We start from the raw sequence: 15,561 nt of genomic DNA, 5'->3' as shown, positions 1-15,561 counted from the left end.
AGAGAGACAGAGAGACAGAGACAGAGACAGAAAGACAGAGAGAGAGAGACAGAGAGAGAGAGAGAGACAGACAGAGAGAGAGACAGAGAGAGAGAGAAATGCAATAAAATAATGTTAACAAAAGCTATTTTAAGAACCCTCAATGACTTCTTCGTAAGAAAGGCAAATTGCCCAGCTGTACAATTTCAACGGTGTCTCTTGACTCCTATACAGCATCTGCCTCCCAGACATGGAGGCCATGTAGTTTCCCCCCCTTTTTCCTTTGCTGATGTGTTTTTGCCCACTCCCTTATCTAATTCTGTCCAGCCCTTAATTTAGGCTAAGTCACTCACTACATAGCATGTCTCACCCACTCACCAAAGTTCTTCCATCCTTTACATCTACTGAAGATTCTGTGAAAACTAGGGAAACCACCCACACCCACGTGCTGCTCGTGTATACAGACACGTGCATGTCCACGTGCACAGTGCAGTCCTGCTATGGAAAACACGGCCAGTTATTTATACATATCAGGTTGGCATGCAAATTGAAGCAGTCCTTCTAAAGCCCAGGTTAAGAAAATGACCATCCGGGCTGGAGAGATGGCTCAGCGGATAAGAGCATTGCCTACTCTTCCAGAGGTCCCGAGTTCAATTCCCAGCAACCACCCAGTGGCTCACAGCCATCTGTAATAGAATCTAATTTCCTCTTCTGGTGTGCAGGAAAACGGAACACTCATATGCATAAAATAAATATTAAAAAAAAAAAGAAATGACCACCAGAAGGAGGACCCTCCCTGTTCTGCACTGATGCAGGCATAAATTATAGCTAGGAAATTATCTTTAGTGCATTTAGCATATAGTCTATGTTCCAGTTTCAAAGGTATTACTGGATGTGTAACTGTGTAACCTCTGCATGTGTGTGTATGCATGCATGTGTGTGTGTGAGTGTGAATGTGTGTGTGCACATTTGTGCATGTGCATATGTGTGTGTCTGTGCACCTGCAGTTCACATTGTGTCTACCCCACTAAAATCATAAGCACCCAAAAGGCAGTGCCCTTGCTTTGCATGGACTGTATCTTCCCAGGACATAACACAATGTCTCGCATGCATCCCGTTTTATTCATCAGCAAAAGGATAAAACAAGGGCACAGAGCACCCCCACCTGCCATGTAACCCAGATATCATTTACAAATACAACCAGTATTTACAATATAAATACTTCATCTGACATAAACCGGACCCTCACATTACTAAGCGCTACTTCTGACATTCTTTTTCCTGCTTTCACATGTTTAAATGTTATGACATTTTAATTTCTTCCAAAAGAAAAAATAAATAAATATATAAAGGTTTAACTTAAAACCTAGTATTTCATTTATACAGTAGTCTTTCCTTTAACAAATTGGTTTGAATAGATGAAACCTTATTGGGATTTGATTTTTTTTTTAATTTTCACAAAATTATACTGCCCAATTTTATTTAACTAACTAATTAATCGTAGTGCTGGGATCAAACCCATGGCCCTGCACATGGTGGGCATGTGTTGTATTGAATAATAGAATAAAATCTGAATAATATCTCCAACACCAGACTTAAGGATTTTTTTCTTTGAAAAAGTATTTTTCTTTTTCTTTTTTCCTTTTACTGAAGATAGTTTTCCTCGCATACTATATGCTGATTACGGTTCCCCTCCCTCTGCAGTTCCAACTCCTCTTTCTGTCTCTCTTTAGAAAGCAAACAGGCTTCTAAGGGATAATAATAAAATATGATACAATGAGATAAAACTAAAACTAACACATTCAAATAAGACAAAACAAACAGGAAAAAAAAAAGAGCCCAAGAAACAGATATAGACACAGAGGCTCACTCATTCACATACTCAGGCATCTCATAAAACCACTGACCTGGAAGCCTTAATATATACAATACACACATTGGCTTTGTGGCTGGGTTGGTGTTTATGCCTTTTGGCAGCATATAGAGTACTTTCCTGTGCCAGAGACACTACTAGCATGTAAAGCCGAAGGCTCTGTCTAGGCACCAGCTCAACCTCTCTATGCTCAGTGAGTTGTACAGGTATTGTCTTCAGCAATGGGACTTTTCATTCAGTTTGTAAGGAGCCACATACTGTCTGGGCAGCAACGTGGGTTGTGTGGTTCCCGTGAGACCCCTTTGGCCTACAACTCAACTAGATGTAACTGGTTTCTAAAGCTGGAAGTTTCATTTGGTGACAAGAAATGTTCAGTTGTGGCTCTGTCTCCCCATTATTTGGCAATTTCAGTTAGATCACACACATACAAATATATATACATACATACATATATATATATATATACACACACATACAGATATATACATACATACATACATACATACATACATACGGAATCTTCTGCTGTGTTGGGTTATCATATGATCCCCTCATAGGACTCTTAATTTTAGCAGTTTCTCCCCACGTTCCCCTCCACATCCTCATTCTCCCCCCACCCCACCCCCGCCCCATTTGATCCAGCCATCTCAGTAACTCTTCATCTATTTCTATTAGTTGTACTATAATTTGATGGGTCAAGGATATTGATTCCTGCAGGAGTTCTCTTATTGTTCAGGATTGTTTTAGCTACCTTGTTTGGGGGGGGGGGTGCTGTTTCCATCTGAAGCTGAAAATTGTCAGTACAATAGATATGAAGAATTGTGTTGGAATCTTGATGAAGATGGCACTGAATCTGTAAATTGCAAATAAAGGCAGCTTTGACCTCTTCCTTTCCGGTTTGCATCCCCTTGATCTCCTTCCGTCATCGTATTGCTCTAATTAGAACTTCAAGTACTATATTGAACACATACGAGAGAGTGGAACAACCCTATCTTGTTTCTGATTTTAGTGGGATTACTTTGAGCTTCTCTCCATTTAAATTGATATTGGCTACTGGCTTGCTGTAAACTGCCTTTATCATGTTAAGATGCATCTCTTGTAGCCCTAATCTCTCCAGGACTTTTATCGAGATTTTGACAAAGGCCTTTTCTACATCCATTGAGACAATCATGTAGTTTTTGTCCTTCGGTTTTTATATGGTGTACAATGACATCCTCTCTCTTTCATTTTCCTTCCATCAGAAACAACATGAGAGAGTGAAGGAGCAGATAGAAGTTGTGAGTACCTCTCTGAGTATGTCTACAGACTCTCTCATGATACCCCGGCTGACTCTTGAGGAACTTGATGAGATAATAAAGGTAAGGACATACCTCGATTGCTCAGGATTGCCTTTATAGCAATTTTGAACAGCCGCTCAATGTCAGAGGACTCCAATTCAAGTTAGTAGGGTTGTGAAAAAGTATCAGGTAATGGGAATTTCTAGTTTCTTGTGTTACACAGTAGCTACTGGCACACACAGTCACTTAAATTTCAATTTCACAAGTTAACGAAAATGAGAAAATCTACTCTGACTCGGCTATGTTTCACATCCTCAAAAGCCGCGTGTGGCTAGCAGTTTTAATGGCACAGACACAGTCACAGTAAAACCTTAAAACTGCCGATGAGGGTGTACCTATTCACTCTACCTAGGAAACTTTTTAATAAATCAAACCATCCAATCAATAAATAAACTAATAAATGAGTCAATCCTCAAAAGAAGAAGTAGAAACAGCCAATAAATACTTGAGGGAAAAAAAAGTGTTCGACATTTTTAACTATCAGAGAATGCAAGTTAAAAATGCTTTGAGAAACCATCTCATGTCAATCAAAATGACTACCATCAAGAAAATGCACACTGGCTAAGAAGTAGGTGGAAAATATCCTTTATTTACTACCAACTGGAAATGTAACCCTGTGTAGCCACTATGAAGTAGACCCTACCACGTGAGCCGGCTGTACCATTCTTGGGTCTATAACTAAAGGGCAGTCAACATACCTCACAGATACTTGCTCATCTCACACTACCCACAGCAGATGAGAAATGAAACCAACATCGATGTCCATCAATAGATGAATGAATAAAGAAATAAGGAAAACTGAAATCATGGTGTTTTCAAGAGAACGAGTAGAACTGAAGACTGTTGTGTTAAATGGACTATGCCAGACTCAGAAAGACAAAGGCCAGAGTGCTCTTTTATTTGTGCAATGCAGATTTAAAATTATGCACATGTGTATGTTTATGTCCATGTGAATATAGGTCTTGAAACTAGAAAAGGGGACAGTGAGAGGAGAGGAAGAGATCTTAAGGGAAGGGGAAGATGAGAGGTGTGGTGGGATACATGTGATAAGAGAGTGGAATGGAAGGCTACGTGGGGGAAGAAAGGGAACCAGCCAGAGAGAAGCAGGTTCACAAAGGAGGGACCTAGGGGACGGCAATAAATAAGAACAAAGTCTAACAGCATATATGTATGGAAATGCCATAATGAATCCAATTACTTTGTTTGCCAACCCTAAAGAGTGATTTTTTAAAAATCTAGTGTTCAAAAAAAAAAGATTTTTTTTAAAAAAGGCATGATTTTTGAAATAGGAAATTTTCAGTGAAATACAATCAATGAAACCACCGTGAAATAAATGACCTGTTTTTATTTCCTTTGGGGGATATCAAAGTAAAGCAAGTTGGTCAGCATATCATTCCCTATTGGCTACTTAAGTCCCAAAGCTGCTGCCTTCTCCAGCTCCCATCAAATTCCGTAGCGATGAGTCCGCCAACACTGTCCTCCAGAATGTTCTCCCTTCTCTCCATTCTCTTCCTCCGGCCCACTCTACTGTGCATCCTAGGGCCACACCCAGATCCTGCCCTGCTGCTTACCCTCTCCCAATGCCATCTCAACCCCTCCCTTGCTAAGAACTTTCTCTTATCTCACTTAGTCTGGAGCACCCAAGCCAACAACTCGCCGACTACCTCAGCCCCACCTTCCTCGTTTATCTGGAGCCTCTACCTCCTCTAATTTCTCCTTCAGCAGCTGAAACTGTCAGCCTATGTGTTCCTGGAAGCACCTTAAACTCCCGAGTCCACCTGTGGCTGTTTAATCACATACAAATCCTAACCCTGGGTCTTCAGTAGCACAGTTACACCCAAGCAGCTGGACGAGACTTGTAAGATGCCTGTGTCCCTCCCATTAGCTCTGGCTGGCGATTTTGCACCATACATCACTGGAAAATTGAAAACAAACAGGATTCCCCTCTCCTCCTTCAGTCTGCCAGCCCACCTGCTCCTGTATCTACCTTTTTCCCTTCCTCTAGAGTGTTATTCCCCATGAACCCTGGATCACATACTACCTCGCCCAGGAAACTTGGTTGTAGGGCTTTTGTCCTTCAGTCTGCTTTCTTCTTCTTTTTTTCTTTTTCAACTTTTTATTGGCTCTTTGTGAATTTCACATCATGCACTCCAGTGCTGACAGTGTAGCGGAAGCCTTGAATCAGACCAATGACTCACTGCAATGCATATTTGCAAGCAAAGAAGTGTGAGACACACTACACTACAGCTTCTACAATGAGATCTTTTTTGGGGGGGAAGGGGAGGTGGCAAGGGTGGGCAGTAGGTATGAGGGGAGGTTAAGATCAATGGGATTGAAGTGCATGATGTGAAATTCACAAAGAGCCAATATACAGTTGCGAAGAAGAGAAGAAGAGGAGGAGGGGAGGAAGAGGGGGAGGAGAAGGAGAAGAAGAAGAAGAAGAAGAAGAAGAAGAAGAAGAAGAAGAAGAAGAAGAAGAAGAAGAAGAAGAAGAAGAAGAAGAAGAAGAAAAGGAGACTGAAGGACAAAAGCCCTACAGCCAAGTTTCCAGGGCAATGGAATATGTGATCTAGGGCTCATGGCCTTAGGTGGCATCAATGGCTACTCACATCAGGCTGTTCCTCACTACCCTCGAGTCTCCAGTTCTGCCTCTCTTCATTGTACACACACCCTTCTGCTTCTCCTCTCCCACTTCTCACCACTTGCTTGCTTCTCTTAGAGACTCCTGGGGTCCCTAGGTGTCTAGGGTCATCTCAGGGGGTGGGTCGTAGGAGTGCTAGGCCCCGCCCATGCAGTGTTGCACCAGGAAGGACTCAGCTTGGGAGATAACTTACTCTAGTATCTCATAAGAAAGGGAGGTAAAACACTGCCCTTTGAAAAGGCTATTGTTGGCTTTTTTTAAGCCCTTTTTATCTTTGCCCCCATTACTCTGTTCAGATTCATAGAAAAATGTCTCAAGTTCCAGCTGTTGTTTTACCTCCCAGCCCTGCCTTATCTACTGAGCTCAGCCCATGAGATCCCATCCATGGCTCTGTACTGATGTAATTCTCTGCATCCTATGTGGTAAATACATTAGTGAGGACCACATACTGCCGCTGCCCTTTCCTTTCTTTGTCGTTACTGAAAACCCCTTCAAAACTGAGAATTGTGTTCTTAGCTCAGGCCTATGTGAAACGGTTTTGAGGCGGACCTGGTCCTGGGCTGTGCTGGTCTCTTTCTGGAGGATGAGCGACTTAACACTCAGCACGGAGCCCTCTTTTCCACCCTATTCTCTCCTAGGTGACTTCACTGGCTCTTGTAGCTTTAAAGAATAGTTATACAAATGATCTCATCATTTACAGCATCACGTCTGACCCTGCTGTCCAAACTTTGCAGACAAATGCTTCTTGGACATTACAAGTCAGAAGGCCGTGTTCTGTGTCACAGAATCAGAATCCCAGCTACTGTATAATAAGTGCATTAAATCTCACATATTCTGAATAAAAGTTGTTCCCTCCCACCCTCCCCCATCTCAGTAAATGGCACAGCCCACTTGCTCAAGACTAAAACCCCCAGTGGTTCCTGAAGACTTCTTTGCGGTTTGTTTGTTTGTTTGTTTTTTGTTTGTTTTGTGTGTGTGTGTGTGTGTGTGTGTGTGTGTGTGTGTTTTAAGTAATGGCTTTTAAATTAAGATTTATTTATTATTTATATAGTATTCTGCCCACATGCCAGAGGGCACCAGATCTCATTATAGATAGCCGTGCGCCACCATGTGGTTGCTGGGAATTGAACTAAGGACGTTTGGAAGAACAAACAGTGTTCTTAACCTCTGAGCCATTTCTCCAGCCCAAGACTTCTTTGTTCACAGGACTTTTTACCAAGACTTTGTTGGCCCTCTGTCTAAAATGAACCTAGCTTCTGGCCGCTCTCTCCTCTCTGCTGCTGCCCTGTCATGCTGATCACCTCATGTCCCATGTGAAGTGTCCAAGAAGGCTCCTAACAGATGCAGCTGCTGCCACTGTAGACCTTCCAAATGCACTCCCAATCCGTAGCAGACACATAGCTTAAAACATAATCAGACTATATCATTTCTTCTTTTGAACTTCAAGTGGCACTTAAAATCAGAACGACGACCTGCCGTGACGTATGAGGCGCTGTGTGGCCTGGCTCTCACCCTCCTATCTGACTTACTCTCTTCCTCGCTCAGTCCACAGCAGCTCATCGAACTCATTTTCAGAAACGCCGTATCTAGTGCTCCCTCAAGACCTTTGCACCTACTGTCCTTAGGTCTTTAAGTGACTCGTGTCTTTGTGACTATTTGATCCAAGAGGTCCTTTTACCTCCGACCACTATCCACCCCATCCTAACATGTTACATTTTGTTCAAAATATCTTTTGCTTTCTAAAATTAGCTTGTCCACTTATGTGATCGTTGTTGGCCAGCTGCACCTTCCCCCTCAACTGCAGCCCTTGAAAGCAGCGACTGTGTCCTGTCTTCTCCCCAAGAGTGTTGGCCACGGACTAGGCATACAGTAGACATTTGTTAAAGGAAAAATGAGATACTGAGTAAAGATGGAAGGCCAGTGATATTTTTTCCTGTTTATATAACTCAAAACAATGTGCCCAGCCAAGTGGCTAAATGCTTAATATAACTTCTAGGAAATAAATTTTTGTGTGTTAGGAATTGTGCCCCCATCTAGAGACACACAAAAAACAAGCTGAGCTCAGATCCTGACTCCTAAGCATTTGCAACATCATGTAAGAGTTTGTAATATCATTAGCACAATCGTGAGAATAATCAGGTACAATGATTACAGTAGTGTGAGGGTGCACAGCAGGCCTGTGGGAACACTAGCTCACCCAAGAAGTGAGGAACGGCTACCGAATGGGAGAAATAGTTGAGCTGGTGTCAGAAAGACGAGTAGAACTCCAGATAAGGTTCCTACAGCTAAGAAAGGAAAATTATTTCAGATTGCAGAAATACTATCTATCTACAGTGGCCAGGAAAAAGAAAACACATACAGCATTAAAACAACCAGTTAGACAAGGTTGGTCTATGAAATATAGTGGGGAAAATGATTAATCAGCAGAGAAAGATAAATCATATAAGTACAAAGGGAATAGCAAGGGGTTGATTCTGGGGCAGGAAATGATATAGCCATCATTTCCCCGTAGGATGGTGGAAACTAATAAAAATCCAGAAAGACACAACTCATAGAGAAATCCTGATCACCCAGGGAAATCACCCCAGCGCCCCTCACACTGTGCTCTGTGAGGAGGGAAGACTTACTTTATTGATAAGTTTAGAAAGAACTGTCCAGGCCCTGCTCCACTCCGCCCTCTTCTCGGATGGAAGCTGAAGGCGGAAAGCCTGTTTCCTTGTGTTATTCTGTGAGAGAGCTCTTTGGGCACAAGGGCCCCTGAGGGTCACACTGCCTGACAGGGTAGATGAACTGTCCATCTTAGATTGAGTACCAGTTACCAGTTGGCCGAGAGTTGCACAGAAATATAGGGCAACATGCTCGGTCTCCGTATTTATTTATTTTCCAACTTATGTGGAAATTGGATGCTGGGAAGCAGGGCTTTCTGCTGGAAGATTTCCCCAGTGAAACTGACTATGAAGGGACTGGGAAGGTGAAGCCCTAATGTGCTGTGCAGGTAACAGAATCTGTATATTTAGTTTCCCTTTTAGAAAGGAAATAGAGCATGTCTAAATGACAAGGAAGCTATCCGAGGGGAAGTGGGTGAAGCCGAGGGAGTACACAAATTTTCCTTACAGTAGTTAAGCTTGAAATTGACAAGAAAACGATCAATTGTGTTGTTGTCTGGGGAAACCGTCCTACGTTTCTCTAAAGTCAATTTGTTCTTCTTTAGAATGCGTCTGGAATCTATGCAGAAATAGATGGAGCCAAAAATGAGCTACAAGGAAAATTTTCTAACCTAAGTAACCTCAGTCATGATTTAGTCCAAGAAGCTATGGACCACGCATACAACCTTCAACGAGAAGCTGACGAGCTGAGCAGGTACCGTCGCGGCTTTAGAACTGCAAAATATGGGCCGAGTAAGACATTTGTATTCAATCCCATAGCAGGGTCACTAGGATACACAAGTAGGTAAGGGCTGGCTTTGCCTGATTGCAGCTTTGTTTGTGAACTGTTTCCTCAGAGCCAGTCATCATTTTTTTTTTTTTTTTTGCAACTGTTGCTGGGAGACAATTTTTTTCTTTTTCTTTTTCAAAAGTCTCTGAGAGTAGAAATCTTCGGGCAAGGTGCAAATGAAATCTGTTCCACAATTATTAATAAGAGGCCAAGGCAAGAAATCAAACCCTTTTCAAGTCTAACGCTACCACCATCACCTGCTTATTTCATAGACAGCATTTACTTTCCATAGTCGATGCTGGTTGGATGTTAGCAATGCAACTGACTCCTGGTAAATACTCAACTTTCTGCAGTGCCCAGCAGGAAATGTTTGATTTTGCTCCTGTTAAGAGGAAAATCAATTGACAATTTCCCTCACAGTACCTAGAAAAAGAGTGGCATGTCCTTTGAGCATTAAATTAATGTTAATTGAAGTGTATCGAAAGATCACGATTGAATTCATGACCCTGAAATAGGTAAATGATGAGATCATTATAGGGAACAAACACCCAAAAATGTCAAGGTGAAGAACTGAGATTAATGTCTGCCCCAAACACATACCATTTTTTTAATACCTCTTCACCAAAATTTTTAAAGATCCTCCCAGACTGAGTGTCTTATTTAGGGTTTCTATTGCTTGGAAGACACACCGCGACCACAGCAACCCTTATAAAGGAAAACATTTCATTGGTCCTGGCTTACAGTTTCAGAGGTTTAGTCCATTATCACCTGGCAGGAAGCATGGCAGCGTGCAGGCAGCCATGGAGCTGGAGGAGGCAAGAGTTCCAAATCTTGATCCACAGGCAGCAGAAGGGAGAGTGTCTTCCACACTGGGTGGAAATTGAACATAGGAGACCTCAAAGCCCCCTCCCACAGTGACACACTTCCTCCAACAAGACCACACCTACTCAACAAGACCACACCTACTCAACAAGACCACACCTACTCCAACAAGACCACACCTACTCCAACAGGGCCACACCTACTCCAACAAGGCCACACCTACTCCAACAAGGCCACACCTCCTGATAGTGCCACTCACTATAGGCCAAGCATGCAACCACTAGAGTCTAAAGGGGCCATACCTATTCAAACCCCACTTGAGGGTGGGGAGGAAAAAAGGGAGAAAGAGGAGAAAGATGAAGGGAGAGGAGAGAGGGAGGAAGAGAGAAAAAAAGAAAGGGAGGAAGGAGACAGAAAACATGGAAGCTTATAGCATCGGCAGTGCTGGTGTGTTACGGTATTATATTCAGTTTGGTGTCATGTCCTGAGGAAATGTGATTTTAATGAAATCAATAAAAGGGACTTAGATAAAACTGCCAGTTTTAGTGAGAATGCATTTTGATTATTAGTTTTGAGCCATCCTCCGGCTCTCTCGCCATTCCTTCATCTTTACAGTAGTCATGTCCCACTGGCAGTTGCACACAGCACTTTTCTCTAAATGTCACTGCAGCAGCCTTACAGCAAGGCTCCATGGGAGCTACCATACCCTTTGCTTGCTCCACAGTCATGAATATCAGTCATCCTGACGTCATACTTCCAACTCAAGCTATTCATGCAGACATTCAAAACTTCCCGCTTAAAATGTAAGGACCAAAAATGTCTCAAACCTGGCTGATGGACATACTTCTTTTTTTCCCTGGTATGGAGCTTATGTTGTTTTGTTTTAATTTATTTCAAAGTTTCCTGTAGCCCAGACTAGACTAGCTTTCAACTCTGTATAGCCAAGGGCGACCTTGAACTTCTGATCCTCCTACCAAGGGCTGGGATTACAGGTGTGTGCTGCTATGTTACTATATGCATTGGTGGGGATCAGATCTGGGGTTTTATGTGTGCTAGGTGCCTTGTTTGTATTTGCTTGTTTTGGTATCTTGGACATGATCTTGGGGTCTTACTCTGCAGCCTAGACTGACTTGAAACTCATGCCAATCCTCCTGCCTCTGCCTTCTGAGTGCTGGGATTACAGGCATGATCTATCTCCATCTTTTGTTTGTTGTTTGTTTACTTTCTTCATATTTCACTCTTGGAGCCATTTCTAAGGAGAGGTCACAGGGAGGAAAGGTAGAGAGCATTTGGAAGAGACTCATCTCTATATAACATAACTCTTGCCAACGTTGATCCCTTTTCTCTGTCAAAATTAAACTGTTTCACGACTACAATATAATGAAGACAAAAATCACTTTATTATCTTCATTTTTTTTCCTGCTGATTTGAAAAATTAAAATGAACCCTCTTTGTGGTTCCCTACTGTGCCCATTGGGAAAGTCAGCTCTGCGACAAGGAAGACTGGTGGATATAGTAACTGAGGAAACACAGAAGAAGTTGCTCGGCCTGAGAACAAACTGGGCCCGGGCCAGATGGAGGAGGCTAAGAAAGAACCGACTGTGCTCATCAGTTCTGTGCCTGGAGGAGAAGGGCTGGGCAGGATCTGCAGCGTTCAGTAGGCTAGGTAGAGAGTCAGTTGTTGTCTGACGGGGATGGGTGGGCAAAGCTGTGACTATTTGGGACTGAGAAAAAATAAGGAATTGCTAGAGCCAAGAGTCAGCAAACCTGAAGCATTTAGGATGAACTGTGGAAGTCTGAGTAGAGCTTATACAGTAGAGGGTAGCAAGGTAGTGATTAGCCAGGCATGGTGGTACAGGGCTTTAAAGTAGTGATTGGCCAGGCATGGCGGTACAGGGCTTTAATCCTAGCATTCAAGGGGCAGAGGCAGGCTGAGTTCAGAGCCAGCTTTATCTACATAGTAAGTTCCCAAACAGCCAGACCCTGGAGAGAGGAGAGAGAGAGAGAGAGAGAGAGAGAGAGAGAGAGAGAGAGAGAGAGAGAGAGAGAGAGAGAGAGAGAGAATATTATTGTTCAGAAAACTGAATGTCATAATCCAGTTTCCAAGTCCAGTTTAGAAATGGTCTAGGCATAACTGTAAATCCTGAAGTTCAGGAGATGCAAGCACAGGATCCCACTCATTTGCATGGTTGGTCCTTGCTGTGCCTTAGAAGATGTGTGGCTATTAGCCTCTGTGTGCGGCAACACCCAGTGTGTGATAGGTTCTCAGTGAATATTCCGTAAACCCTACCCAAGCTAAGAAGACATAATGCTGCGAACGTGGTGTTTCAGGATGGGGGTCAGGAGGGGGCGGCAGGTAGACTGATCTGGGCTGCCTGAGAAAGCAGGCAAATGTTAGCTGACCACTGTGTGCATGGCACACTCTGCACTGTTCCCAGGGGAGGGGAGCCTGGGCTAAAGTAACAGCTCTGGGTAAGGAGTAGGTATCTGCGTTGTGGCTACAGGTCTTTGTCCAACCTGCACCACTTGAGTAAACCTTGGCAAGAAGAGAAATGAGGGGACACTTAAAATCCCCATTCCCACTTTCAGCAGCTACTGCCAAGCAGCCGCTGCCATTAACCAAAATGGGCTGACACCTCAGGGGCAGCACAGAGAGGTGAGTGTAATCATAACATAAGCCAGGAAGGTTCAGGAAAAACCTTCCAAGGCAACAGGAAGGAGGCATCTGTGATCCCAGATGTGCCCAGATGAAACCTGAAGCGTGGCCCCATTTCCTACAGAAGTAAGAAGTGACAAATTCATTTATTAACAGGAATCTGCACAGTTCAGACATGAACGGGCTGGTGCAGAAGGCTTTGGATGCATCCAATGTCTATGAAAACATCGCCAATTATGTCAGCGAAGCCAATGAAACAGCAGAGCGTGCCCTGAACATCACTGACCGGATTTATGACGTGAGTAGCCCTTTACCTCAGGGCTTGTTCACATAGTGCCTCATATCACTCTGACTCTTCTTCTCCATATTTTTATTAACAGATTCCTATTATTTTTCTTGGTTTTTTTTATACAAAAATACCATTATGTCTTGTTCTTATTTGCTACTATTCTTCCTCCTCCCCAACTCTTCTTTCTTCCCCTAAGTAGTTCCCTTTTGTTTTCATGTGTGTGTACATTAGAATATATATGTATATATATATATATATAATACATTATACATCAATATACATAGTGTGTATTGCGCGTGCTCGTGCTTGCGCGCATGCACGCACACACACACGTTTTCTAACCCTGACCTTTCAATGAATAATTTAAACGTCAAGAAGGTCAGGAGCACTTATAGCATCGTATGCCACAAAGGTTTGGGGTTACAAGTTCATCAGGATGAGTCCAGCTAGCAAACGACAATCCTTTTGTAGGGGCTGTTTTCTTTGCGGGCTGTTTAGCTTTTCATTTTCTTTATGCCAAAGTCTCCAGAGAAAACATCGGCAGGCTAGTGTCTCCTAATACCAAAGATGTCTTAGGATGCTTTGCTCTTTTTTCTTCTTGTTTCAATTCAAATTATTTATCCAGTGCTTTGTTTGTGATAAGCCTCGGCTAAAGCATTCTCCAAAATTTGCTAAACTGTCCTGGGGAGGGGGGGCGCAAGGGGTGGAGGGGAGGTCGGGAGCCTAACTTTGAAAATGCCAAGACATGTTCTTTCTGCTTCTGTTCTTGATTCCTAGCTATGAATGTGAAGCTGTGTGAATTTCACTTAGCAGGTAGCAGACAAGTGACATCTTTTAAATCTGAAACCATGAACAGGCGGCATTTCTTTAGTGGCTCTGACCCTCTCTGACCACTTGTTTTGTAGGCTGTCAGTGGGATCGACACTCAGATCATTTACCATAAGGACGAAAGTGACAACCTTCTCAATCAAGCCAGAGAGCTGCAGGCAAAGGCGGATTCTAGTAAATATCTCATTTTCTCCTCCTTCTGATTCATTGCCACCTTTTATAAACATAAAGAGATTCCTAAAACCCAGGCTTAAGGAATAAATATTTCACAAAGTAACATATCAGTGCTTTATAATCAAAGTCACCAGACAGCAGACTTGATATTTCAAAGTAAATTATCATGGAGAAAAAAACAGCTTCCATGTGGGAAAACTTCATCAAAATATATTCCTACCCAACATATGGTACAAATTTGTACTAATCAAAAGTGATGGCTAACAGAAACATCGCAATTCTGATATTCAAGGAGCTAAAACCATAAAATACACTAAGCACTAAAACTATGTTTCCCATAATTTGATCTTCCTTTAATCGTCCAGAAGAGCCTCCACATTTTTAGAGTGAAGGGAGGGTATCATCCCTGTGGGCGCTGGCTGGGGTGAGTAGATACACCATCCCAGTGAGGGCCGACCAAGATGACGGGAAGCCACGAGCCACCACCGGCTTGGTTCTGCCATGCTACAGCTTGTTTGCCTCAGCGGACAGTTGTGGATAAGCCCAATGGACACATGGAAAGAAGCTTTCCCCACCACTAGGAAAGCGACAGCGCTAAAAAAATGGGACAGGGCAGGACACCGTGAAACACTGCAGTCCTTTTAAACAGCATGGGTAACAACTGAATGGACCAAGAATGCCATCAAATGGTCCTCCTTTCTGAGGTCATGGCTTCATTCCTGGGACTGTTTGACTAGTGAGTTGGAACGCCTTTATCAGCTGACTCCTAGCTGTCACCAGAAAACAAATCGAATTTGAAACAGAGAATGTCAGGAAATTTTATCAGAGCAATTAATCTCAAGTCAACCACTCATTATCTTTGTGTCCTCTTCTGAAAAAAAATATATATATACAAGGAATGAGAGCACTTTTATTTTCATATTCTGGTTGCTTAGTACCACACGGCAACTGCTATTTTATGCTTTCTAGATAGACAAAGGTAATAGAACGTTATTAATTTTCTCTGTCCTAGTTTATCGCATAATTCATATTAATGTCTCAGAACTAACTCTGAATATGCTTTCTGGAAATAAATGAGAATACTAGTAGTAAAAGAATTGGGATATTAACAACAAACTAATTTAAAGATTTATTTATTTAATGTATATGAGAGCTTTATCTGCATGTACACCTGCAGGCCAGAAGAGGGCAGCAGATCATATTATAAATGGTTGTGAGCCACCATGTGGTTTCTGGGAATTGAACTCAGGACCTCTGGAAGAGCAGGTGGCGCTCTTAGCCACCAAGCCATCTCTCTAGCCCCAGCAAACTATTTTAAAAGCTAACTGCTGCCAAATCTGTGGACTGATTTTGTTTCTCGAGTGGGGAGGGCCAGCCTATATCGATCCTTACAATATAGTCTCTTAAAAGTTTGCCGACTGTGCCCACATGGTCTCAGTGAATCCTGCCATCATTGTGTGGCTGAGAGCCTCCTGAAAACAACTTTCCTGTCTGGAAACAGCATGTCCTCAGAGTCCATTTTATATA

At 42.7% G+C, this 15,561-nt stretch overlaps 1 protein-coding gene across 1 annotated transcript in view; it reads left to right on the top strand.

Annotated features, from left to right (window-relative positions):
- LAMA4 (laminin subunit alpha 4) overlaps window positions 1-15,561 on the top strand; it is a 150,765-nt gene that overhangs the window by 85,246 nt on the left and 49,958 nt on the right. The window contains exons 12-15 of the mRNA XM_084776780.1: window positions 3,094-3,210; window positions 9,042-9,190; window positions 12,900-13,041; window positions 13,938-14,034. Of these exons, the coding sequence (XP_084632906.1) occupies window positions 3,094-3,210; window positions 9,042-9,190; window positions 12,900-13,041; window positions 13,938-14,034 (505 nt within the window). The remainder of the gene's footprint in view (window positions 1-3,093; window positions 3,211-9,041; window positions 9,191-12,899; window positions 13,042-13,937; window positions 14,035-15,561) is intronic.

The sequence above is a fragment of the Acomys minous genome, assembly GCF_964271855.1.
Source record: "Acomys minous genome assembly, chromosome: 3".
NCBI lineage: Eukaryota > Metazoa > Chordata > Mammalia > Rodentia > Muridae > Acomys > Acomys minous.
Note: the sequence above shows the minus strand (reverse complement) of the source record. Positions and strands in the feature narration are given on the sequence as shown.